Source organism: Podarcis raffonei, chromosome 1 (assembly GCF_027172205.1).
Source record: "Podarcis raffonei isolate rPodRaf1 chromosome 1, rPodRaf1.pri, whole genome shotgun sequence".
Classification (NCBI taxonomy): Eukaryota; Metazoa; Chordata; class Lepidosauria; order Squamata; family Lacertidae; genus Podarcis; species Podarcis raffonei.
In genome coordinates, this window is record NC_070602.1 from 10,557,728 (window position 1) to 10,582,281 (window position 24,554).

The window sequence follows — 24,554 nt, forward strand, 5'->3', positions numbered from 1 at the left end:
TCAGCCACTCACACACTGGCTGGGTTCAACCATCACACAAAGTGTGGTTTGTTTGAATGTCTGAAGTTCCCTAGATTGAATGCTTGAGAAGGCCTAGAAACGGCAGAGCCTAACACAGCTGCCATAGTGTCATACTTCCTTTCAACTAAGGCAGCACTGTGGAAGTTGTTTACACATCCCTTCTCTTTCTCCCTTCTAATCTTCTAGGAGGTCCACCGTCTCACTTTTAATATATATATATATATATATTTCTTTCTGCAGATCATTGCCAGGATTTCTGTGACTGGTTCAGTAGTACCCGGCTAAATCTGAAGGAATGTTTTGATCCCTCAGAAACAAAAGAGATACTGGAAGAGAAAATTCAGCGGCTGGCGGTAAGGCACGAGGCTTGGACTTGGGCTTGCAACCAATAGTTCAGTGTTCCTCCAAATGGCATGGGGGGGGCACCTATATACAGTGGACGCTCGGGTTGTGAACATGATCTGTGCGGGATGCACGTTCGCAACCCACAGTGTTTGTAACCCACAGTGGCGCATCTGGGCATGCGCGGGTTGCAATTCGGTGCTTTTTCGCATGCACAAAGCGCGATTTAGGTAGAATGATGGGGGTGGAGACGCTCCTTCAGGTATACTGGGCCGAGGCCGTTTAGGGCTTTAAAGGTCAGCACCAATCTAGATGCCACTTTCTGGATTAGTTGTAGTTTCCAGGTCACCTTCAAAGGTAGCCCCACATAGAGCGCATAAATGTGTTGTGAGTCTATTGGTTTGCTATTGTTTGTAATTTTATTATGTATTTTGTGGTTTTTAGATTGTAATTTTATGTTGTGAACTGCCCTGAGATCTATGAATAAAGGGTGGCATACAAACAACTACAGTCATACCTCATGTTATGTTTGCTTCAGGTTGCGCATTTTCAGGTTGCGTCCCCGAAGTACCGGAAAGGGTTACTTCTGGGTTTCGCTGCATGCGTAGACGCGCAAAATAATGTCACGCGCATGCACAGACGTGGCGAATTGCGACCCGCACATGCGCAGACGCGGGTTGCGTTCTTTTCAGGTTGCGAATGGGCCTCTGGAATGGATCCCATTCACAACCAGAGGTACTACTGTACTACTACTACTACTACTAATAATAATAATAGGGCCAGCCAAACCTTCCTGGGTAGGGCATTCCATACACGGAACCACTGCCACAAAGGCCCTACTCGTGTTGCCACAATCCAGACCTCTCATGGAGATGGCACATGAAGAAGGACCTCCGATGATGACCTCAGGGTCCGAGTCCATTCATATAGAGAGAGGTGGTCCTTGAAGTATTGTGGTCCTGAACTGTTTAAGGCTTTATAGGTCCAAACCAGCACTTTGAGTTGGGCCTAGAAACTAATTGGCAGCCAGCGCAGTTGGGCCATGATCGATGTGCTGCACTCAAACCGTCTTACCCCGGTGAGCAACCTGGATGCCAAATTCTGCACCAGCTGAATTTGGCTTTTCACATTTCCCTCTGAATGGCACGGAGGGTAGGGATTTGTATCCTGCTAAACGACTGCAGCAGCCAACAGATTTTAGCATTTTACACACACACGTACAGACATATATTGTGTTTTGTGTTTGGGTTTATTTTCGTCCAGACCTTCCTAACCTTTGAAGGCAAAGGCAGTGCTTTCCAGGAGGTGAAAACACTCTTGAGCCAGGTGGAGAGCTATTTCCCTGAAGTGGACGTCAGCCACATGAGCAGATGGATGAAGGGCCAAGAAGCAGAACTACAGAGCGTGATCAGCAGGTGTCAGCGGAGAGAGAAGGAGCTCCACGTCACTTTGCAGCAGTTTGCTAGGTAAGAAAGCCAAGTGCACTAGGCCCAGCTTATTTTAAGGACCACCAACAGCCCTTTTATGTATTTATTCGAGACGTTTCTATCCTACCTTGAGATTACCTTGTCTTCAAGGTTAAAGGTAAAGGGACCCCTGACCAGTTGTGACCGACTCGGGTTGCGGCACTCATCTCGCTTTATTAGCTGAGGGAGCCGGCGTACAGCTTCCGAGTCATGTGGCCAGCATGACTAAGCCACTTCTGGCAAACCAGAGCAGCGCACGGAAACGCCATTTACCATCCCATTGGAGTGGTACCTATTCACTTGCACTTCGACGTGCTTTCAAACTGCTAGGTTGGCAGGAGCAGGGACCGAGCAATGGGAGCTCATCCTGTCGCAGGGATTCGAACCGCCGACCTTCTGATCAGCAAGCCCTAGGCTCTGTGGTTTAACCCACGGCGCCACCCGCGTCCCTTGTCTTCAAGGTTACCCACACAATATTATAACAGTAAACGGCAGCAACAACAGAAACCCACAAATGTGGGTGCGTGCGCACAGAGAAGGAGATACAAGCCAGGGAAGGTCAGGTTCCAGCTTCTGGGGAGTAACTTTGGGGTTTGTTTGTTTTGGCTAGAATCCCAAGATCCACCACTCAGAATTAAAGGATTTTGAGTACCTCTACTGAAAAACCCACAAACTTTCTTCATCCACCTCAGCCGTATAACTTTAGGAATCAATTCACTTTGCTGTTGCGGTTTTAAAAGATTTTCTTGGTTTACAAAAATATGTGCAGTGTCTCTTTTCTCAGGTTGCAAAGTCTTTTATATACCGTATTTTTCCCTCTATAACACGCAGATTTTTTCTCCTAAAAAGGAAGGGGAAACGTCTGTGCGTGTTATTGAGCGAATGTGTGGTCCCTGGAGCCAAAAAATCAGGCAAAAATCCACTCGCGTGCATCAGGGAGGAGGGAGCTCCGTGAGAGAGGAAGCTGTTGCTTTCCTGCATTCTGCCTCAGGGTCTTACTGCCCACCCTCCTCTGTTTCGTTGCTGTGTTTGCTGAAACGGAACAAAGAGCAGGGAAAGCCCCTCCCCTCCAGGCAAGCAGAGGGGAAAGCTAATTCCTCTCTGTGCTCCGGTGCTGCTGGGGGAGAGGGAGAGAGAGGGGGGAGGGGGAGAGAGAGAGAGAGAGAGAGAGAGAGAGAGAGATGGCTGGCTTGGGTGGGGGGAAACTTTTGCCTTTCTTTCCTCCCTCCCGTTAAATCCCTCTCCTGCATTCTTAGCCAGCTGCTTCTCTGCACACCCCTCTCATGTCCCTTCTTTGTTTTTCCTTCGCTCCCCACTTAAAATGTGGTTACAAAGCATAGATCCACATGGATCCTCAGGATCTTTGCATTGGGTCACCCCAAATTGACCATCAGATCACATAGCATGTCCATGGCTACAGCCTGCACCAAAAAAATCACGCACCCACTGTTGCCTGGGGTTGCAATGGTGCAAAAATGTGGTTACAAAGCATGGATCCACAGGGATTCTCAGGATCTTTGCATTGGGTCACCCCAAATTCACCATCAGATCACATAGCATGTCCATGGCTACAGCCTGCACCAAAAAATCACGCACCCACTGTTGCCTGGGGCTGCAATGGTGCAAAAATGTGGTTACAAAGCATGGATCCACAGGGATTCTCAGGATCTTTGCATTGGGTCACCCCAAATTCACCATCAGATCACATAGCATGTCCATGGCTACAGCCTGCACCAAAAAAACCACACACCCACTGTTGCCTGGGGCTGCAATGGTGCATAAATGTGGTTACAAAGCATGGATCTACAGGGATTCTCAGGATCTTTGCATTGGGTCACCCCAAATTCACCATCAGATCACATAGCATGTCCATGGCTACAGCCTGCACCAGAAAAATCACGCACCCACTGTTGCCTGGGGCTGCAATGGTGCAAAAACGTGGTTACAAAGCATGGATCCACAGGAATTCTCAGGATTTTGGCATTGGGTCACCCCAAATTCACCATCAGATCACATGTCTGTGGCCACAGCATGAAGCACAAAAATGATACATCCACTGTTTCATTCAGAATGTTTTTTCCCTTGTTTTCCTCCTCTAAAAACGATGTGCGTGTTATGGTCAGGTGCGTGTTATAGAGCGAAAAATACGGTATATATCAGCTACGTATACAGTGGTACCTTGGTTGTCGAACTTAATCCGTTCTGGGAGTCCATTCGACTCCTGGAACGGTTCGAAAACAAAGGCGAGGCTTCCGATTGGCTGCAGGAGTGTCCTGCACTCAGTTGGAAGTTGCATCGGACTTTCGGCTTCCAAAAAACGTTTGCAAACCGGAACACTCACTTCCGGGTTTGTGGTGTTTGTGAGCCAAACCGTCCAAGTACCAAGGCATTTGACAACCAAGGTATGACTGTAATGTGAGACATGTAATTAGTGTTGTATACGGAATAAGGTTTGGGAAGAAGAAAAGGGGGGGGGAGTGGTTGCTGTTGTTGTTAAGCAATTGAGAGCCAGCAATCTTTGCCAATCTATGTCAAATCAGTCGGTAGAGCACGAGACTCTGGATCTCAGGGTCATAGGTTTGAGCCCCACGTTGGGCAAAATATTCCTGTATCGCAGGGGGTTGGACTTGGTCTCTTCCAGCTCTACAAATTCCATGATTCTGTGAAATCACCCACAGTCAATCCTGCTTTGCCCTCACTTTTGTAAGCAATGCAACATGAAAACTATAACTGTGAAAAGCAATAGTGGAAGAGCAGAAACCAGATCCACCATTAAAGATCTAGACAAATAAAGTGGTCTGGACTTGGTGCCTTAAAAGCTGGTACTGGGAGCAAGACCCTTTCACAGCATTTGCCTTAAATTGCTGTATAATTATTCTCATGTACTGTAATCCTTGTATTTATTTCCTTACATATTTTTCCCCCCAGACTTGAATATCTGTTCCGTAGCTTAGAGGAATGGCTAAGCCTTCAGGAAAAGAAATGGCAAGAGAATCAAGCAGAGAAGCCGAGGCTGGAGCATTTTTATCAAATTCTTCTAAAACAGAGGTATCCTGCCTTTAGGTTTTTAAATATTTGTTCACTGCTTTGGCCAGTTATACAGGATAAACAGATCATATGAAGTTGCCCTCTGTTGATTCTGATTGGTATCGGCAGACATCTGGTACTGTGGCAGCTAGCACTTTTGAGTCTTGAGGGCCATACTGCCCCATGGTAAATGCTCCAGGGGCAAAATACCAAAGTTAGGGCTGCCATACGTCCGGATTTTCCTGGACAAGACCGGGATTTCGGCAGCCAAATTGGCAAAATGTTCCGGAAATCCGGGAGAGGGGTGTAATTAAAAACAAACAAACCAGAAAAATGACAAAAAAGCCCCTAAACTTGATATATATATATATATATATATATATATATATATATTAAAAAGAATAAATGTGGGTGTGGCTGAAGCTGCAGTTGTAAAGACGACATAAAAGAATAAGCCGAAGCAATTATTTTAAAATGTTTTTTAAAGCACCAAGAATAAATTATTTTTGATAAATATACCCCGAATCCCACCAAACCCCTCATTGAATAAGTTTGTTGAATGAGTTAAATGTTTAACAAGAGCTGCCAACAATTGAACCAAATAATAATAATAATAATAATAATAATTATTATTATTATTATTATTATTATTTATTATTTATTATTTATACCCCGCCCATCTGGCTGGGTTTCCCCAGCCACTCTGGGTGGCTTCCAACAAAACACTAAAATACAATAACCTATTAAACATTAAAAGCTTCCCTAAACAGGGCTGCCTTCAGATATCTTCTAAAAGTTTGATAGTTATTTTTCTCTTTGACATCTGGTGGGAGGGCGTTCCACAGGGCGGGTGCCACTACCGAGAAGGTCCTCTGCCTGGTTCCCTGTAATTTGGCTTCTTGCAGTGAGGGAACCACCAGAAGGCCCTCGGCGCTGGACCTCAGTGTCCGGGCAGAACGATGGAGGTGGAGACGCTCCTTCAGGTATACTGGGCCGAGGCCATTTAGGGCTTTAAAGGTCAGCACCAACACTTTGAATTGTGCTCGGAAACGTACTGGGAGCCAGTGTAGGTCTTTCAAGACTGGTGTTATATGGTCTTGGTGCCCGCTCCCAGTCACCAGTCTAGCTGCCGCATTCTGGATTAGTTGTAGTTTCCGGGTCACCTTCAAAGGTAGCCCCACGTAGAGCGCATTGCAGTAGTGCATGCAGAATACGAGCCTTACCTCTCAACTATGGTCCCTTACGTTGCAAAAGAAAATAATCTGTTTTTGTGTGTGTGTTTTTCTTTCCTCTCCCAGAGAGTCATTTGATTCTCTTGCTTGGCTGGCAAGTTCTTTGAGGCTCTCTGGTTTATCTAAGGAGGAAGTGGTGCTGGTAACCCCTCAGCTTGTCGACAGGTACAAGGCGCTGCTCACCTGTGTCTGTAAAAGCCTTGACGTTTCCCAGGTCCTTTCTGCAGAGGAAAATAATTTTGAAGAACTTGCCCAGAGTATGATCCGCTGGGTGCAAAAGCTGAAAGACACAATCTTAGGCCTAAGCTCTAAGGAATCCAAGGCACCACTGGAAGAAAGCATGGAGAAAATAAAGGTACTAAAAGAGACAACTCACATGGTGTGGTGTGATGCTGTACCCCTTAAACCTCTTCGCTCACTGTCAGCTCAGATGACTCCAATCTGGAGTCTGCATTTGTGAATTGACATAGTAGCATCATGGCGTAGAATTGCAGCACTATGGCACACAGGGATCTTCCGAACAATGTGTTCAATTATACCTGGTCTTTATTGAGCATTCTTTCTGATTTCGGCCCCATCTGCACTATACATTTAAAGCAGTTATCATAACACTTTAAAGAGTCATGCATTTTCCCCTCCCCAAAGAATTCTGTGAACTGTAGTTTACTAAGGGTGGTAAAGAGTTCTTAGGAGACCCCTGTTCCCTGCACAGAACCACAATTCTCGGAGTTCCCTAGGAAAAGGGACTTAGAGTGGTACCTCGGGTTACAGACCCTTCAGGTTACAGACGCTTCAGCTTACAGACTCCGCTAACCCAGAAATAGTACCTCGGGTTAAGAACTTTGCTTCAGGATGAGAACAGAAATCGTGTGGTGATGGCAGTGGGAGGCCCCATTAAGAACAGTTTCAGGTTAAGAACGGACCTGCAGAACGAATTAAGTTCTTAACCCGAGGTACCACTGTACTGCTGAATCACTCTGAGAATTGTAGCATTTGCGAACTGACATAGTTAACGTAATTCCTGTAGGACATCCTGCCCATAATTACAAAGGGAATGCTGTAAGTCTGCTGAGGGCAGCAAAGTCCCCTCCTGCGTTTTTGTTTTTAGAATGGAAACACCCACCCACCCACCCCATCGCCCAAAAGTTCTTTGGTTGCACCCATCCCCTGAAGATTAGTCTAGTTTTTGGTGGGGGTATTCTTCCTCCCCACCCAAAACACTAAAAAAGTTTTGGGCCAAATACTTCAGCTGAGCAGTAGCATTAGCATTCCACAGAATGCTTTAATGTTTAAAATTCAGAGTGAGCTCCCCCCCCACCCCAATATTCCTTTTCCATTTCTTCATCTTTTTCTTCCATTCTTTTACCATCTTGTTCTTCCATTCATGAGCCACTTGGCAATCGGGCTGCAGTAGCACCTACCTTTTACAGTATGGCTCTTTATTGTAGCTACAATATTAAAGGTAAAGGGTAAAGGGACCCCTGACCATTGGGTCCAGTCGTGACCGACTCTGGGGTTGCGGTGCTCATCTCGCTTTATTGGCCGAGGGAACCAGCATACAGCTTCCGGGTCATGTGGCCAGCATGACTAAGCCACTTCTGGCGAACCAGAGCAGCGCACAGAAACGCCGTTTACCTTGCTGCCGGAGCGGTATCTATTTATCTACTTGCACTTTGACGTGCTTTCAAACTGCTAGGTTGGCAGGAGCAGGGAGCAATGGGAGCTCACCCCGTCACGGGGATTTGAAACGCCGACCTTCTGATCGACAAGTCCTAGGCTCTGTGGTTTAACCCACGGCGCCACCCACGTCCCTATAAGCTACAACATTAGGCTTAACCTAAAAAGCAAAACAAGTGTGTGTGGAACCAGTTACCCCCATGCTGTTTCTTACAACACAGGAGATTCTACAGCTGAAAGAGGAGGGTGATGCTAAACTACAAAATATTGTCTGCCTTGGGGAACACGTGAAGAGCAACAATGGGAGCAAGAATCTCGCTGTTGAGCGTATGATTTCTGATGTCCGAAACCAGTGGGAGAGCACCATTCAAATGGCCAGAGGATATCTAAGGTAGGTAACATGAAGAGGGAACATGGACCGCACAAGGAAAGATGTCATACGATTGAAAGAGATGGTGGAGCTGTATCTCTTTCTTCTCATTCCCTGGCAGAAAACATTCTTACTCAGGAATTAGAGGTCTCTGAGGTGGTAAACATGTATCTGGGCCAATACTCAACTCGCATGTATAGGCTGTCAGTTTGCATTTCTTAGTGCAGAAAGTATTGATCTGATTTGTAGAGATCTTCCCTATTTTAATTTATTCAAGAGGGTTCTGGAAGCTTCTCTGTGTGAAAGAAACAAGCAGGAGGTTCATGATGTTTGGGTTATTCCTTCAGAGAAGCTGAGTGCATGAAAGACGAGAAGGCTGAACCACAGACTAAACAGAAGAAGAAAGCGAAACTTGGCTGTGTGGAAGAACGAGAGGCTGGGAACATTCAGAGTACTGCGCTCAGACATGACGTGGAGATCCAAGAGAAGGCAGATGCTGAGGAACTGCTGATCTCATTTGATGCTCCTGATATCAGCCTGTTGGAAGTGCTTGGTGGAAGCCAGAAAGGAGGATCAGTAAGTGTTATGGGATGGAATGTGTGCCCACTACAAAGGGAAATCAGAGTAGCTTCTCTCTCTCTGAGTTCTTGTTGAGTTCAGTTTTCATGGGCTGGAGGGAAAAGACGAGATTCCTAGAGGATAGGCTTCCATATCCCTTCTTTTCCTCTAATGTAGTGGTTCTCAACCTGTGGGTCCCCAGATGTTTTTGGACTACAACTCCCATCATCCCTGAGCTCTGGCCTTGCTAGCTAGGGGTGATGGGAGTTGTAGTTCAACAACATCTGGGGATCCACAGGTTGAGAAAGGCTGCCTAATGTGAACCTATATCAAAAGATCCACTGGTCATTTGACCTAGTGCCTCCACCCAGTAGAGTTTATTTGAGGGATCGCCTTGCCCACTTGGCCTCTTGTATCTGCAGAACTGGCACTGCTGCAAGTGCCACACAATATTTGTTCTGCAATGGTAAGAAATCAATCTTTGGGTGTGGCGAACCCCGTACTTTGGAACTCCTTGCATCTTCCCATCAGGAAGGTGCCTTCACTGTACTCTTTTTCAATGCCTGCTAAAAGCATTTATGTCCAGGCAACCCTGTCCATCTGATTTTAGCTTATTGTAGATTTTGGTGATTTTTTTTGAATTCCTGTTTTTAACTCTGTCTTAATGGTCAATTTTAATATTTGTTTTGCTTTGATTTTTTTTGCAAGCCACTTAGAGGTTCTGTTTACAACCAAGAAGTACGTTTTGTTGTTGTTAAATAAAATGCAAAATAGTCACCCATCTTTGGAGGTGAAGCGAGAGAGAGGTGACCACAGGAAACAGTCTTCTTGCTGTGCTGGTGGACTTAGCCTATTTTATCTATTTTTGTGCTCTAGTCATTGTGCATCATGCTAAACATAAGTTTAGTGCCTCAGGTTCACATGCTGCTCCCTTCCTTTCATGCAGCTCAGAGGAGGAGTTAGGAAGTTTCCAATTTGTTTAGCCATGGTTTGTCATGCTGGCTGACCTAAGAAACCGTGGCTTACATTAACTAGGCTTTGCTTGAAGCAAGGTTGACTTGAAGCTCAAAAGCAAAGTGTCATGCCAACATGACCATTCTCTTTTAATGAGGAACTGGGTCACAACGCCAACCATGCAGCCTGCAGCGGGGGCACTGCCAACAAGGCCTCACCTGCCAACTGCAAGGTGCAAGATATTGGGAAAGGATGCTTTTTGAAGAACTTGGGGCCCAAGCAATTTAGGACCTTATGTGCTAGTACTAATACCTGAATTTGGAATAGGGCATTGCAATATGAGAATTGGGTGTTGCAAAAGTGTAACTTGTTAGGCAATGATCAGGCGAACTCAAGATCACCTAGTCAGAGTTGGAGATGTTTAGATTTGGTACCTCGGGTTACATACGCTTCAGGTTACATACACTTCAGGTTACAGACTCCGCTAACCCAGAAATAGTGCTTCAGGTTAAGAACTTTGCTTTAGGATGAGAACAGAAATCGTGCTCCAGTGGCGCGGCGGCAGCGGGAGGCCCCATTAGCTAAAGTGGTGCTTCAGGTTAAGAACAGTTTCAGGTTAAGAATGGACCTCTGGAATGAATTAAGTACTTAACCCGAGGTACCACTGTATAACCAGTGTAAAAGGGAGTTTGGCCACACCCCACAAAAAAGTTGAGTGGGTTGCAAACCTAATGTTCGCAAAATAGATAAATAAAAATACTGTCCATTCTTGCTTTTGACTCAGTCTCCCAGTTGCATTCCACTGGCAAGGAATTTCTCACAATGATTTTTATTTTTTTTATTTTTTGCTTGTGCCTTAATAATTCTAGACTCCTCTCCCTTGTCATACCTAGTTGATGTGATTATTATTCTGCCTTTTTGCTGCCGGTTCTTCGTGGACTTTAATTCTCTCATTTTCTTGTCACCCAAAGAAGGAATCCTTTAGAGCGAACAATCAGATGGAAGGAGGAGCTCCGCCGCTTTTCCAGGAATGGCTGACAAATGATGAGCAATTGTCAAGTCCTGTGTCAGCTGACACTGGAGAGGAACCAGCTGTGGTTGTTAAGGTAACTCAAGTTTATGCTGCATATCAAACTGTTGACCTCTGGCAGTTTTGGACTACAACTCCCATCAGCCCCAGCCTGCACAATCATGAAGGAGCAGGCACACATTGCTCCTCTCCTGCTGCTGCTGGGAAACAAACCATTGTCTGGTTTGCTGTGTCGCCTGAACCCCAGGCTCCTGGTTTCTTTCCCCCACACAAGCCACGAGTGATCCCTTGGCTTCGGTTTGTGGTTTGGCTGGAGAAAGGCAAATCATGAGCTGCCTTTAGATCACATGACAAACTGGACCGTGGCTTGTTTCTTCTGATGCACAGCAGCAGGAGGAGTGAAGTGTACTGCCCACAGCTTCAGCAGCATGCACTAGCCCAGGGGTTAGCAATTTTTTTTTCAGCCGGGGGCCAGTCCACTGTCTCTCAGACCTTGTGGGGGGCCGGACTATTTTTTTGGGGGGGAGATGAACAAATTCCTATGCTCCACAGATAACCCAGAGATGCATTTTTAATAAAAGGACACATTCTACTCATGTAAAAACACCAGGCAGGCCCCACAAATAACCCAGAGATGCATTTTTAATAAAAGGACACATTCTACTCATGTGAAAACAGCAGACCGGCCCCACAAATAACCCAGAGATGCATTTTTAATAAAAGGACACATTCTACTCATGTGAAAACACCAGGCAGGCCCCACAAATAACCCAAAGGTGCATTTTTAATAAAAGGGCACATTCTATAGTCATATAGTCATACCTTCAGTTACAGACGCTTCAGGTTGAGCGTTTTTGGGATACGAACACGCCGAAACCCGGAAGTACCGGAACTGGTTACTTCCGGGTTTTGGCACATGCGCAGAAGCGCTTAATTGCACTTTGGACATGCGCAGAAGCACCTAATTGCAACCCGCATGTGCACAGATGTGGTGCTGTGGGTTGCGGACGTGCCTCCCGCATGGATCACGTTCGCAACCCGAGCGTCCACTGTACTCATGTACAAAACACGCTGATTCCTGAACCATCCGTGGGCCAGATTTAGAAGGTAATTGGGCTGGATCAGGCCCCCGGGACTTAGTTTGCCTACCTATGCACTAGCCTGCTTGTTAACAGTAAACCATCATTTTTCTATGGGCATCACATGAGTTTACGTCGCCACCTGTCTCCCAAGGCAGGAAATGTCAACAGTGTGATGCAGAAGCAAAAAAAAAAAAAAAGGGGGGGGGGAGAACTAATGCTATTCTAGGCTGCATCAACAGAAGTATTGTGTCCAGATCAAGGGAAGTAATAGTACTACTCCATTCTGGCTTGGTCAGACCACATATGGAATACTGTGTCCTGTTCTGGGCACTACAATTTAAGCAGGATATTGACAAGTTGAAACATGTGCAGAGGAACCTGTGATCAAGGGTCTGGAAACCAAGCCTTATGAGGATCGGTTGAAGTAACTGGGTATGTTTAGCCTGGGAAAGAGGAGACTGAGAGGAGATACGGTAGCCATCTTCAAGTATCTCAAGGGCTGTCACATGGAAGAGGGAACAAAGTTGTTTTCTCCTGCTCTGGAGGGTAGGACTCAAGTTGCAAGAAAGGAGATTCTGACTAAGCATCAGGAGAAACTTTCTGACAGTAAGAGCTGTTCAGCAGTGGAACCGTCTTCCTCGTGAGGTGGTGAGCTCTCCATCCTTGGAGGTTTTTAAGCAGAGGTTGGATGGCCATCTGTCATGGATGGATGCTTTAGCTGAGATACCTGCATTGTAGGGGCTGGACTAGATAACTCTTGGGGTCCCTTCCAGTTCTATGATTCAGAGTTGAGTTCGAGGTAGAACCATGCTGATCGGAGGGCACCAGGTTGTCAAAGACTGGTTTAACACAACAGGCTATTTACGCCCCTGTTTCTGCAGTCTGAGATTGTATCGGCTTTTTTAGCAGACACCTTAAACTGCTGGCTCAAAGTTCCCACTTGAAGATCCCAGGCAGCCCCATAGAGAAGTGGCAGGATTGATTAAGGCAACCAGAGAGGAACTTTTCACATTTACAAGCTTTGCAAGAGCTATAAACAAGCTCCATCCTTGTAAGAGTGACAATTCTTCTGTGCAAATTTCCGTTCCTCCGACCTTCGTCACCCCTTCGGCCTATTCTTCTTTTGCTATAGAAGTTGGTTCCATTAAGAAAGCAATTGACATTTCAGTAACTTCTGTCCCGAGAAGGTTAAGATTCCCCCCGCCCCTTTCTCTCTCTCCCCATTTCTATTTATCAGGGGCTAAAAGGCAGCTTGATGGAAGCCCACAATTTCCCAAGCTCGACAGGCAAGAGTGGAAAGCCGCTGCCGAAACCGGGGCAAATGCCGCCTGATGATAATCTTCTCAATGAGCTTCAGCAGCAATCGCTTGGCTATCGAAAGAAATTGCAAGCTGCGCACTGCCGGTTGGAAGTGCCTCCAATCGCTTTGCCGTTAATGAATGGGAAAGTAATGGGGACTGACCCTGCTCCTTCGTCCATTACAAATCCATCACCAGAAAGCAAGGTAATAATCTCTGTTGTTGCACAACTTCATTGAAGGATGTTGTTAAGTGCTATTATTGAACACGGGCAGCTCTTCAGCCAATACAGCCGTTTATCTAGAGCTCCTGCAGCACTTTCTCCCTCCGGGTTTCTAGTAACGGAGGGAGGCAGAGGCACTGTGAACTGTAGCGCAGCCCTCCAGGTGTTAACTAAACTACAACTCCCATCCAGTTGTGTAGTGGCAAATTCAGAAGTGCACAGATGGTCACAGTCACACCCCTTCCCTTCTAAGATTAAACCACCATCTAAGATTTTACAGTTATCTTATAATTATTGCAATAATAATAATAACCAGGGGTGCATTACAATGATCACTGCAGATCTCTGTGTGTGGCCTTTCAGCTAGATCTGCTATTTTCTGTGTACATCCATGGGCAGATGATTTGGAGCATGCCCAATATCTCTTGCTCTCTTATGCATTTTTGAAACTGTGAAGGAGCCGACCCCCTGCAGCAAAGTCTTGGTAGGAAGTTATGAGTTCAAAACACAGCATCATTCGTGGAAAGAGCTCGTGGATACCCAATAAAGCTGAGCGTTGGCCAGTTTAGGAGAGATGAACGAAGATAGAAACTTCACGCAGTTCAGAGTCAAAACCATGAACCTTGCTCCCCAGGAGGCTGTGATTCCCACAAACTTGGGTGACTTTAGAAGAGGACTAGGAAAATTTGTGGAGGGGGATAAAGCTTTCAGCAGATACCAGCCATGTGGCAGCAATCCTTCCAAATACCAGTTGCTAGGAAAGAGTTCTGCTGTGCTCATGTTTTGCTCCCTGGTTTCCCATGGACATCTGGTTGGTCACTGTAAGAACAGGGTGCTGGATTAGATGGGCTATTGACCTGATCCTGCAGGCTCTTCTTTTCTTCTTATATTCCTCCAGTGAATCTAATGTTTAGCAACTACCCCACAAAAGTATCGCCTACACAGCAATGAATATATTAAGCTGCTTCTATCGTTAGTATAATTAATTAGCCTATTAAGGGTAAGAACCATACATTAGCAGCCATTACCTGACTGGCAAATATTAGTCTTCAGCTCTGCAGCTTTTTACTGTAACCACTTGCTTGAATGTGTCTCAGTTTAGTTTCTATGTTCCTTTCTTTGATTTTGCATCCCATTTAGATAGAATTTCCCCACTTAAGTCTTTTAGCGGTTGACTGCTCTTTATGCATTTTGCAGCCTCTCTTTAGAGTGAGAGTGATGCATCTGCTTAAATGGATAAAAATTACCATAATTGCATTATCAGGGAAGATGGAAGTTTGGTGTGGTTCTGTTCAGTTTTGCATGTGAATGCAAACACTCCCTGGTCTTGCTTCATATTCCCTTCCTCTTTTCTTATCCTTTGGCATTCTTCCTTATCAGGGATTCTTATTTATTGATAGTATTATTTACCTGCACCCTCGTACCTGGTGTTGCTTAGGAGTTCTAAGAAACAAATAAAAACCCTGCAGTTTTTCAACCAGTGATTAAAAACCAGTGATATCCTAAGAGGTGTCCAAATGTAGAGCAAATAAATAACTTTCCAAATATATAGTAAAAGGTAAAGATAAAGGACCCATGACAGTTAAGTCCAGCCGCGAACAACTCTGGGGTTGCGGTGCTCATCTCACTTTACTGGCCGAGGGAGCCGATATTTGTCTGCAGACAGTTTTTCTGGGTCATGTGGCCAGCATGACCAAACCGCTTCTGACGAAACTAGAGCAGCACACGGAAACGCCGTTTACCTTCCCTCCGGAGCGGTATCTATTTATCTACTTGCACTTTGACATGCTCTCGAACTGCTAGGTTGGCAGGAGCAGGGACCGAGCAACGGGAGCTCACCCCATCGCGGGGATTCAAACTGCCGACCTTCTGATCGGCAAGCCCTAGGCTCAGTGGTTTAGACGACAGCGCCACCTGCGTCCTTAAATATATAGTAGGTACAGTCAAACCTCAGTTGTCAAATGTAATCCGTTCCAGAAGCATGTTTGGCTTCCAAAATGTTCTACAACCGAGGCTCGGCTTCTGCTTGGTTGCAGGAGCTTCCTGCACTCAAGCGGAAGTCGCGTTGAACATTTGGCTTTCGAAAACCGGAGCATTTACTTCCGGGTTTTCAGCGTTGGGAGCCGAAGCATTCCAAAACGGAGGCGTTTGGGACCTGAGGTTTGACTGTACAACGCCCTTAGAATGAAGGAAGGGCAATAAATGAATAAACAATAGTCAGGACCGAAGAGCAAGGCCCAAAGAATGACCAAGGACAAAAGAGACTAGCAGAGTCCAGGAGTACTTTGTCACTCAAGCAAGGCTCAACTGAAACAGGAAGCACTTTATATATTTTTTCCTGCCCAGGAGCATTCAGTGGTTGCAATCACTTTGGAGCCTGAAATTATTTCTCTGAGAAGCTGTTCGCTGCAGTTCAGAATTCACCAGGTGGAAGAACTGCACACAGATCCACAAGATCCCAGCACTGGCTTAGGGTCTCCACTTCTTCCTCAATCCTGATTTGGAAGCACCACAGCCTCCTGGGTTTTGCACAGAACCTTCAGCAAAAAATTGCTTCGCTGAATAACTGCAGCCAACACAATGCATCTAACACAAAGGATATGACTTCTTCCCAGATGATCTGGCTTCCGACTGTGTTTGAGCCCTAAGGACTTCTGTTTGAGATAAACTTCTGGATGAATCACATAGAAATAAATGCTAAGTTGCAGAGTGAGCCAAATGAAAGCAGCGTGTTGATTATCTGTTTGTGTTTTCAGGGCTCTGAGATGGAAATGGTTTCTCAGGGGGGCCATCTTCCCGAAGACCAGGCAACTGCAGATTATGCAGAGATGGTGCAAAAGGTCAAGAAAGTGAAAATCTCGGCTGCAGAGTTAGACATTGTGTTGATGAATGGTCAACTGAGGGAAATAGAGGTATGGAAAGAAGAGATTCGGGGCTCAACCACACTTCCACTTGTTTCGCTGCTTTCCCCTGGGAAACCCCACTGTTTACCACTGAATTGGAGCCAATCACATTTTTTCCAGGTTGATGTTTGTTCTAATTTAGCAGTAAAGAGTGGGTTTTCCCAGGGAAAAGCAGTAGCAGGGCAAAAGCAAGACTGCTTGGGTTCGTCCCTAGAATGCATGGGACAAGCGTAAAACTGCTCGGATCCATGCTTTTTCTAGGCACAAGATAAGTAGGTGTGAACAAGCCCTTATTCATTCATGCTTTCATTAATCTGTGGCTACATATGAAGTGGCTGCTACCCTCTCACCCTTTTGCTCCATCACATGCACATAGTGACATGGAAGCTGCTCAGGCATGGCGCAATCCTGCACCACCAAGAAGGGCATGTGAATATTCCAGCCTTCTTATTTTTATTTTAAATTTCTATACTATGTTCCATCCAATTTGGGCTTCGGGGCAATTCGCAGAAGGGTATAAATAATGTAGTAAAAGGTAAAGAGTAAAGGGACCCCTGACCATTAGGTCCAGTCGTGGCCGATTCTGGGGTTGTGGTGCTCATCTCGCTTTATTGGCTGAGGGAGCCGGCATACAGCTTCCGGGTCATGTGGCCAGCACGACTAAGCTGCTTCTGGCGAACCAGAGCAGCGCAAGGAAACGCCATTTACCTTCCCGCCGGAGCAGTACGTATTTATCTACTTGCACTTTGATGTGCTTTCGAACTGCTAGGTGGGCAGGAGCAGGGACCAAGCTATGGGAGCTCACCCCATTGTGGGGATTCGAACCGCCGACCTTCTGGTCGGCAAGTCCTAGGCTCTGTGGTTTAACCCACAGTGCCACCCGCGTCCCTATAAATAATGTAGTACAATAACGCAAGGTTGGTTCTTGGCTTACTGGACATGGTTTGTTGGAGCAGAACAAACCATGGTCCTCAGTTCCAAAGTGATGCTGAGCCTTAGATCATGGCTTGCTTCTTCTGTATGCTAGAGAGGAGGAGCAAAATGGTGTGAGATTAGCAAGTATGTCTTACTAAGATGTGCAAACAAGGCTGCTCCATTTTAAAACCTCTCTTCCTGGTCTTCTGACTAGAATTTGTGCGCTCTACTGGAAAGGCAAAGCTCTGCCAGAAAACAGAGAGCCAAAACTTCTTCGTTGCGGGAAGGAGAATGCTTGACCACTGCAGAAGGAAGCGGCTCAAGTGTGCCAGATTCAGACAGCGTGGCGGCATCTAGTTGGGACAAGCTACTGCAGGATATAATGTCTGCTAAAAAGGCCAGGCAGGCGCAGCTTCATTTACTGAATAATTACCAAGCATGTCTCACCGAGGTCCAGTCTTCAATGAAACATTTTTCGGAGGAAAGAGAAAACCTAAAAATGTGAGTACATGGGGCAGATTTCTATATCACCTAGACCAACTTGCCAGATGCAGTAGTGGAACACAGTCTCTGCCGGCAGGAGTTGCTAGGCTCGATCTCTGCTGTTTCCACTTAAAGGATAAGGCAGATCACTGCCTCTTAAGACGGGTCAGGAGATCTTTCTGCCTTAGCATAGGACTGGGTAAAACATGAATGGCAGCGATCTTTTCAGTGGTGTTGCACTTGAGCACTTGGATTTTGTACCTTCTTATCAAAAACTAAATGTAAAACATGACATCCTAAGTAATTGCAACTGGGGGAAGGTGTGTATTTCAACTGATTAATAAACGTTTAATTGAGTTGTTTACTTGAGTCTTTGACTAAGGCTTCAGTCCTAGCCATGCAAGACTAAAATTCCATACAAATTGGGCCTTTGGTATCTAGTTAGTGGTAAGGTAAAGGTAAAGGTAAAGGGACCCCTAACCGTTAGGTCCAGTCGTGACCGACTCTGGGGTTGCGCGCTCATCTCGCTCTATAGGCCGAGGGAGCCGGCGTTTGTCCACAGACAGCTTCCAGGTCATGTGGCCAGCAGGACTAAGCCGCTTCTGGTGAACCAGAGCAGCGCACGGAAATGCCGTTTACCTTCCCGCCAGAGCGGTACCTATTTATCTACTTGCACTTTGATGTGCTTTCGAACTGCTCACCCCGTTGTGGGGATTCGAACCGCTGACCTTCTGATCGGCAAGTCCTAGGCTCTGTGGTTTAACACACAGCGCCACCCGCGTCCCCTAGTTAGTGGTAGGGATGGGAAAATCTATATTTTGGTTTCTCACCCCCCCCTTAAATCCACTTCTCCATAATTCTAAATCCGTTCACAATATTTATTTATTTTTTAAAAAGGTCCTCTTGAGCATTCACCAGCATTTTAGTGTGAATTTCTCTTCACATAGCACATGTTTATATTCAAAATTTGCCGAATATGCACATTTTTTCCAAAGCATATTTCCCCTAGTGTAATGTTTTTGTGTGTGTTACTTTTGCTAAATGGTGTATTTTTATATAGATCTTGCCACAGTATATTCCTTATTGTATATGTGCACTGCTTGGGTGGAGAACTACATTGCGAAATTGGAAGGCTGACTCACTTTCGGTTCATGTATTGTCCTGGAGAGTGAAAATCAGTTTAGGTTCACTTTTAAATGCAAACTGGACCGAATTTCTCGCTGATTTCTAGTTACTGCCTGTGAAATATAGTTCTGAGTATCTTGATTAGCTGGTGTGCTTTGAGCAAAACAGCCTTTCAAAATGTTAGATTTTTACTCCTTTTTTCTTTCTTCCGAAAGGGTACCCCTGTCAGAAGACACAGTTCTCTTGGAGAATATCCAGAAATGCTTGGATTCTATACAAAAAGGTAGAATCCTTTTGCAAAAGCTGAAGGCTGAAAAAGGAAACCTATCTAGACACCTAACCAGGATGGACAAGGAGTTAATCCAAAGCCAGGTGGCCCAGATAGACCAGTGGTGGAAACAGATGGAAGACACACTTAAAAGGAAGCAGATCCGGGTTGCAGCACAAGCCAATGAGTTTAAGGTTTTCATGGATAAAGCACAGGAGCTCCAAAAGTTGCTGCAGCAGCAGCAGCACTGTTTGCGAACAGGCGTGGACACCCACAACCAAGCACACTCGGCATTGATGGCCACAGAATTACAAACGCTTAAAAATAGTGTTTCTATGTTAAAAAGTGGTGCTGAGATGCAGATGAAGAGGATGTGGACCGACACAGGGAAGAGTGCTCTGGAAAGCGCAATAAATGATTTGCAGACTGGAGTGGAGGAACTAGAGCAGCTGACCCCTACGGAAGGTGCCCAAAGAAGCGGCCGTTATCCTCAGGCATATGACATCACAAAGAAGATTGAAGAGGCTGTTTTGTGGGCCAGAGTCTCGTTGCTCCACCTGGACAGGAAGGCAGCACTTTTCCCGGACGATCTGATGTTGGAAATCGAAAGCTGCAAGGTTCTGATTGGGGCCGCCGAGGAGAAAAAGGCAGGTGTCGTGCAACTGGTGGACGAGGCACAGCACATTGCTCCCCAGTTGGAATCGGGCGAAGCTTCTGCCCTCGCCCTCCTTTCGGACCAGTTGCAAACCTGCTACAAAGACCTTGTTCCGAAATTAGTAGAGCGGTTGGAGCAGATGGAATCTGAGCTCGGAAAGAGACGGCAGCTTTTTGCAGACACCGAAAAATTGCAAGCAAAACTTAAAGAAGCAGAGAGGATATCCAAGCCAGGTACCGGTGACACAAGCCTGAAGTCAGAAATGGACCATTGGCATGCCGTCGTAGAAAAGTCTGCAAAGGAGATCAAGGAAGCAAAAGGTATTGTAGATGCATCCCCTCAGGGGCTAAATGTGTTTGAGAAGTTGTTTCTTAATGACTTCTTGAGAAGCCTCCAGAGCAGAACTGAAAGAGCTCACAGGCTAAACCAGATTAACCGCCGTACAGCAGAAAACAAGGTAGATGCCTATGAAAAAGTCACAAGGACGCTGATGTCATTGGAGCAGGATCTTTGCAGCCTCCAGTGTGAGGAATTGGAACTGGACCAGGCAGGTGTGGACCAAGACATCAAGGATAAATTGTTCGTGCTTAAAGAGAGAGCAACAGCCATCCAGTCAGGTTTGTTGCACTTAGAAAATTACAAGGAGATTTGGGAATGCCTGCATCTGAAATGGGATGTACCAGACCTTGAGAAATTGCAAGGCGAGTGTTGCAAGCTCAAACGTAAGCTTGAGCAGAGGGTTAGCTGTTCTGCAGAAGGCGACGGGCGTAGAACAGCACTCTCAGAAGTTGAGGCTCTCATCTCCATTATACAGAAGCACTGTGATGTTTTGAAAGATTGTTCCGACTCTATTGCCTCTGAAACCAGTCCGATGTCAGAAAAGACTTTAATTTGGAAAGTGCAGCATGCCAGGCACTTAACTCAGGAGGCACTCAGGCTGCTAGGCAAAAGCGAGGCCTTTGGTGCTTCTCTCAAGGAGGCCAAGATGCAGCAAATAAAGAGCTTGGGCGTGAAAATAGATGGGCTGGCACAAGTGATCCAATCTAAGATACTGGCTGTTCAAGAAAAATGCGGACACGAGCAGGGTTTCCAGAGCAAGCTGGGTCACAGTTTAGCAGCTTTAAAGCAAATTAAATCCGAACTCCAGCAGCCCATTCTACTTGACTTGGAAACACAGACGATCCGATGTGAAAATATGTACTGTAAAGTGATTGAAGATGCTGCAGAAGTAGAATCTTGCGCTGCTGAAGATTTAATTAATAGAAAGAGGGGGTCTCAGGAAGGACAATCTTCCCTCCCTGATAGTTTGCAGAGGGAACTGGATGAACTTCAAAGCCTGAAAGTACAGCTGAAATCTGACATTGCCGCACGTAAAGTGAGTAATCCTAGATATCTTGTTTACCTGTTGGCCTTTCTGCAGAGATTCTTTCTGCTGAGGCAGATATTTGGCCTACTCTGCTTTTGGCTCCTCTGGCCTACTCTAGATTAGTGCTGGTCTTCTCTGAGCAGCAACAGCTTCTAGTAACAGACTGCCTGACAGGCCTTCAAACGGGGGACTGTCCTCTGTAAAGTAGGAGATGTGACCACATGGTGGTCCCTAAATGGAATAGTCACCTGTCACACATCTTTTACCTGTCACCATCTCCAACATTTGAGATGCCCCGTGAAGAGTTTGATGAATGGCAGGTTACAATAGCAAAGGGATTCTTGACTCCTGGGGTTTGTAGGCATGTTTTCCATGCTGTTTTTATTTGTCTTGGTTTTTCACTTTAGTAAGCCACATTGAAGATTAGTTGTCATTTTTCCTATTGTTTGCTGAGCCAGGGGCCAGACAGAAGCATACCACCGGCAAGGCAGGCCTGGCTAACCAAAAGTTTGTGTCCAGCCTCTTATGAGGTGTTAGCCAACACAATTAAATCTACTAGCTTGAGGATTTCTAGGTTTTGGGGCCACCACTGAAAAGGCCTTCCTACTAGTTAGACGTTAACTCAGGGGTCGGCAACCTGTGGCCCATAGGCTACAAGCGGCCCACGGAGGTCGTTTAAATGGCCCCCAAGCCGCCCCCGAACCCAGCTGTCTGCTCGGCAAGTCCCCGCGATCCGGCCCACGGAGCGATCTCCGTGGGAGTGAACTGGCCCAGGCAAAGTAAACCTTGCTGACCCCTGCATTAACTTAATCTCTGAAATGGACTTAATCTGGAGCCCAGCTATATGGGCAGGTCTTGTCACATCAGGGCAGAGTAGCATATGAAATAAAAGGTGTGTATTTTCCACCCATGCAATCTTGTGGCATTTTTTAGTTGCCTTTAAAAAATACAATTTTGTTAACCTGTACAGAGTGCCTTAAATGAAGCCTTTGGGACTGTGAAGTCTTACAGAGAAGCTGTCCAAAGGGCTTCCGACCTCCTCAGCCAGCGTGAAGCCCTTTTCTGCACTCCTCTACTCACTCTGGATGAGCTAGAAGAGCCCAGCCTCCTCTCTCGACAGAGACAAGAAGAATTGGAGTCTGCGATGTCTCAAGTAGAAGCGCTGACCTCTGCGATGGAAAGCATAGTCGAACCACAGGCCAAACTGCAACTGGAAAAAACCCTTGGCGATCTCGTTTCTAAGAGTTTGATAGCAAGAGAGCAGGAGCAAAAGAGAAAATCTGATGTGCAGAGGTAGGTAGTCGGTTCTCACTCTGGGCGGCTTCCAACAAAGAATAAAAATACATTAAAATGTCACACATTAAAAACTTCCCTGAACAGGGCTGCCTTCAGATGTCTTCTGAATGTCAGGTAGTTGTTTATCTCTTTGACATCTGGTGGGAGGGCGTTCCACAGGGCGGGTGCCACTACTGAGAAGGCTCCCTGTAACTTGGCTTCTCACAGCGAGGGAACCGCCAGAAGGCCCTCGGCACTGGACCTCACTGTCCGGGCTGAACGATGGGGGTGGAGACACTCCTTCAGGTATACTGGACCAAGGCCGTTTAGGGCTTTAAAGGTACTTTGAATTGTGCTCGGAAACGTACTGGGAGCCAGTGTAGGTCTTTCAAGACCGGTGTTATGTGGTCTCGGCGGCCACTCCCAGTCACCAATCTAGCTGCCGCATTCTGGATTAGTTGTGGTTTCTGGGTCATCTTCAAAGGTAGCCCCACATAGAATCCCCGCGATGGGGTGAGCTCCTGTTGCTCGGTCCCTGCTCCTGCCAACCTAGCAGTTCGAAAGCACGTCAAAGTGCAAGTAGATAAATAGGTACCTCTCTGGCGGGACGGTAAACAGCGTTTCCGTGCACTGCTCTGGTTTGCCAGAAGCGGCTTAGCCATGCTGGCCACATGACCCAGAATCTGTACGCTGGCTCCCTCGGCCAATAAAGCAAGATGAGCGCCGCAACCCCAGAGTTGGTCACGACTGGACCCACTGGTCAGGGGTCCCTTTACCTTTAAACCCTACAGAGCTGAGCTGGTGGCAAACGTCTTGCTCTGCTTTCCTTTGGACCGCATCAGCAAGGCTGAGAGGGGAGTTTGTTGTCTGGGCAGTCCATACACGCTGCCCAGGCTTGCGCCCCAGGGAGGTCACTTTGGTGATGCTAACTAAGCGGTTTTACTTTACCCCCGGAGGCACACTCAGTTGCATCTTGAGGAAAAGACAAATACCAAGAGGTTATCATTGTAGCTCATAGTAAAGCGCCAAAATTAACAAATGACTTGCCTGGGAATAGGCACATGGGCTCCACCATTGCTCCTGCTAGCATCTTTTCCTTGCATGTCCATTTCTGCATGCTGCTTCTGAGCGCAAACAAAGAGATGGTGCCTTGTCTAAGAAGGTAGGGCTTGACAGGGCAGGTGGGGTTTGCTAGGTCCAGGAATAGTGAGCAGGTTCATGTGATACGCTAAGCCAAAGGTTGGCTTAGCAAGACCCTATGCATAGCTGTCAACCGTCCCTTATCTGGCGGGAAATTCCATTATCCCAGCGTCGTTTCCCCCTGCTGTCCCGGATTGATGATAACCCGTAAATTTCCCGAGTTTCAAAGGAAGCAGCTCCTCTCCCTCCCTCCCTGCCGGCCAGGGAGGACGGAGGCTCCAACTGTGTTGCTTGGCTGCGTTGCTCACCCAGTAAGGAGTCTAAGAACGACTGGGGGGATGGAGCTTGCATGCCTTGTGCCGATCAAATCGGCCGCGTTGCCTGGGGACTCGCCTTTGCTCAGCGCTTCCCAGCGGAGAGGTGACGGTGGTTTTCCTTGCTGCATCCCCTTTGCCGGGTTGCTGCGCTGTGGGAACCACCGCTTGAGGCTTCGTTTGGCTGCTGGCTGGGCTTTCTGCCTTTGGCTTGGAGGGGCTCAGAAGTTGAACATACCTGTGCTCGGAATCGGATGGATACGTCATCGATGGCCCACTCACCCTTGCCGGGGAAACGGTCTGTCTGGAGTGGGGGCACATGGTGGGGGGAAAGCAAAGGAGCTGGTTGAGTCCAATGGCGGGTGGCGATCACGTGGGAGGGGGGGCTTTTGGATTTGTTTTGGAGGCTCCTTCGATTGACTGTTATGGGGGAAAGGAAAGGAGCTGGTTGTCTAAAATCCCTTATTTTGGCTGCTGATCCCTTATTTTCAAATCTGTAAGTTGACAGCTATGGACCCTACGAGCTTGTGGGCTCCTAGAAATGAGTTTGTTGCCACTTTGGTCCTCCCTGGTCCTTTTAGCTGCTATGCCCAGCTGCACTAAACCAGGGTTTGGCTTAGCTGCCTAACTGGAATATGTTGTCATTCTCTGTCCTCAACTAATCACAAGCTGTATGTAGCCAAGAACGAGCCAGCCGTTGGTTAAGAGGAATTGTTGAAAATCACATATCCTGTCTTGCATCAGCAAAGCCACCACTGGATAATAATATTTTTTTTAAAAAAAGATCTCTTCTGTTTATACATTTAGTTTGTGCCACTGGTTATAACCTT

At 46.6% G+C, this 24,554-nt stretch overlaps 1 protein-coding gene across 1 annotated transcript in view; it reads left to right on the top strand.

Moving 5' to 3' along the window:
* The window catches only part of SYNE2 (spectrin repeat containing nuclear envelope protein 2), a 235,192-nt gene that overhangs the window by 68,854 nt on the left and 141,784 nt on the right, over positions 1 to 24,554 (top strand). Inside the window, exons 36-47 of the mRNA XM_053407665.1 lie at positions 262 to 374; positions 1,627 to 1,829; positions 4,758 to 4,877; positions 6,155 to 6,443; positions 7,987 to 8,156; positions 8,483 to 8,711; positions 10,619 to 10,753; positions 12,997 to 13,263; positions 16,037 to 16,192; positions 17,313 to 17,599; positions 18,922 to 21,004; positions 21,966 to 22,288. Of these exons, the coding sequence (XP_053263640.1) occupies positions 262 to 374; positions 1,627 to 1,829; positions 4,758 to 4,877; positions 6,155 to 6,443; positions 7,987 to 8,156; positions 8,483 to 8,711; positions 10,619 to 10,753; positions 12,997 to 13,263; positions 16,037 to 16,192; positions 17,313 to 17,599; positions 18,922 to 21,004; positions 21,966 to 22,288 (4,375 nt within the window). The remainder of the gene's footprint in view (positions 1 to 261; positions 375 to 1,626; positions 1,830 to 4,757; positions 4,878 to 6,154; positions 6,444 to 7,986; positions 8,157 to 8,482; positions 8,712 to 10,618; positions 10,754 to 12,996; positions 13,264 to 16,036; positions 16,193 to 17,312; positions 17,600 to 18,921; positions 21,005 to 21,965; positions 22,289 to 24,554) is intronic.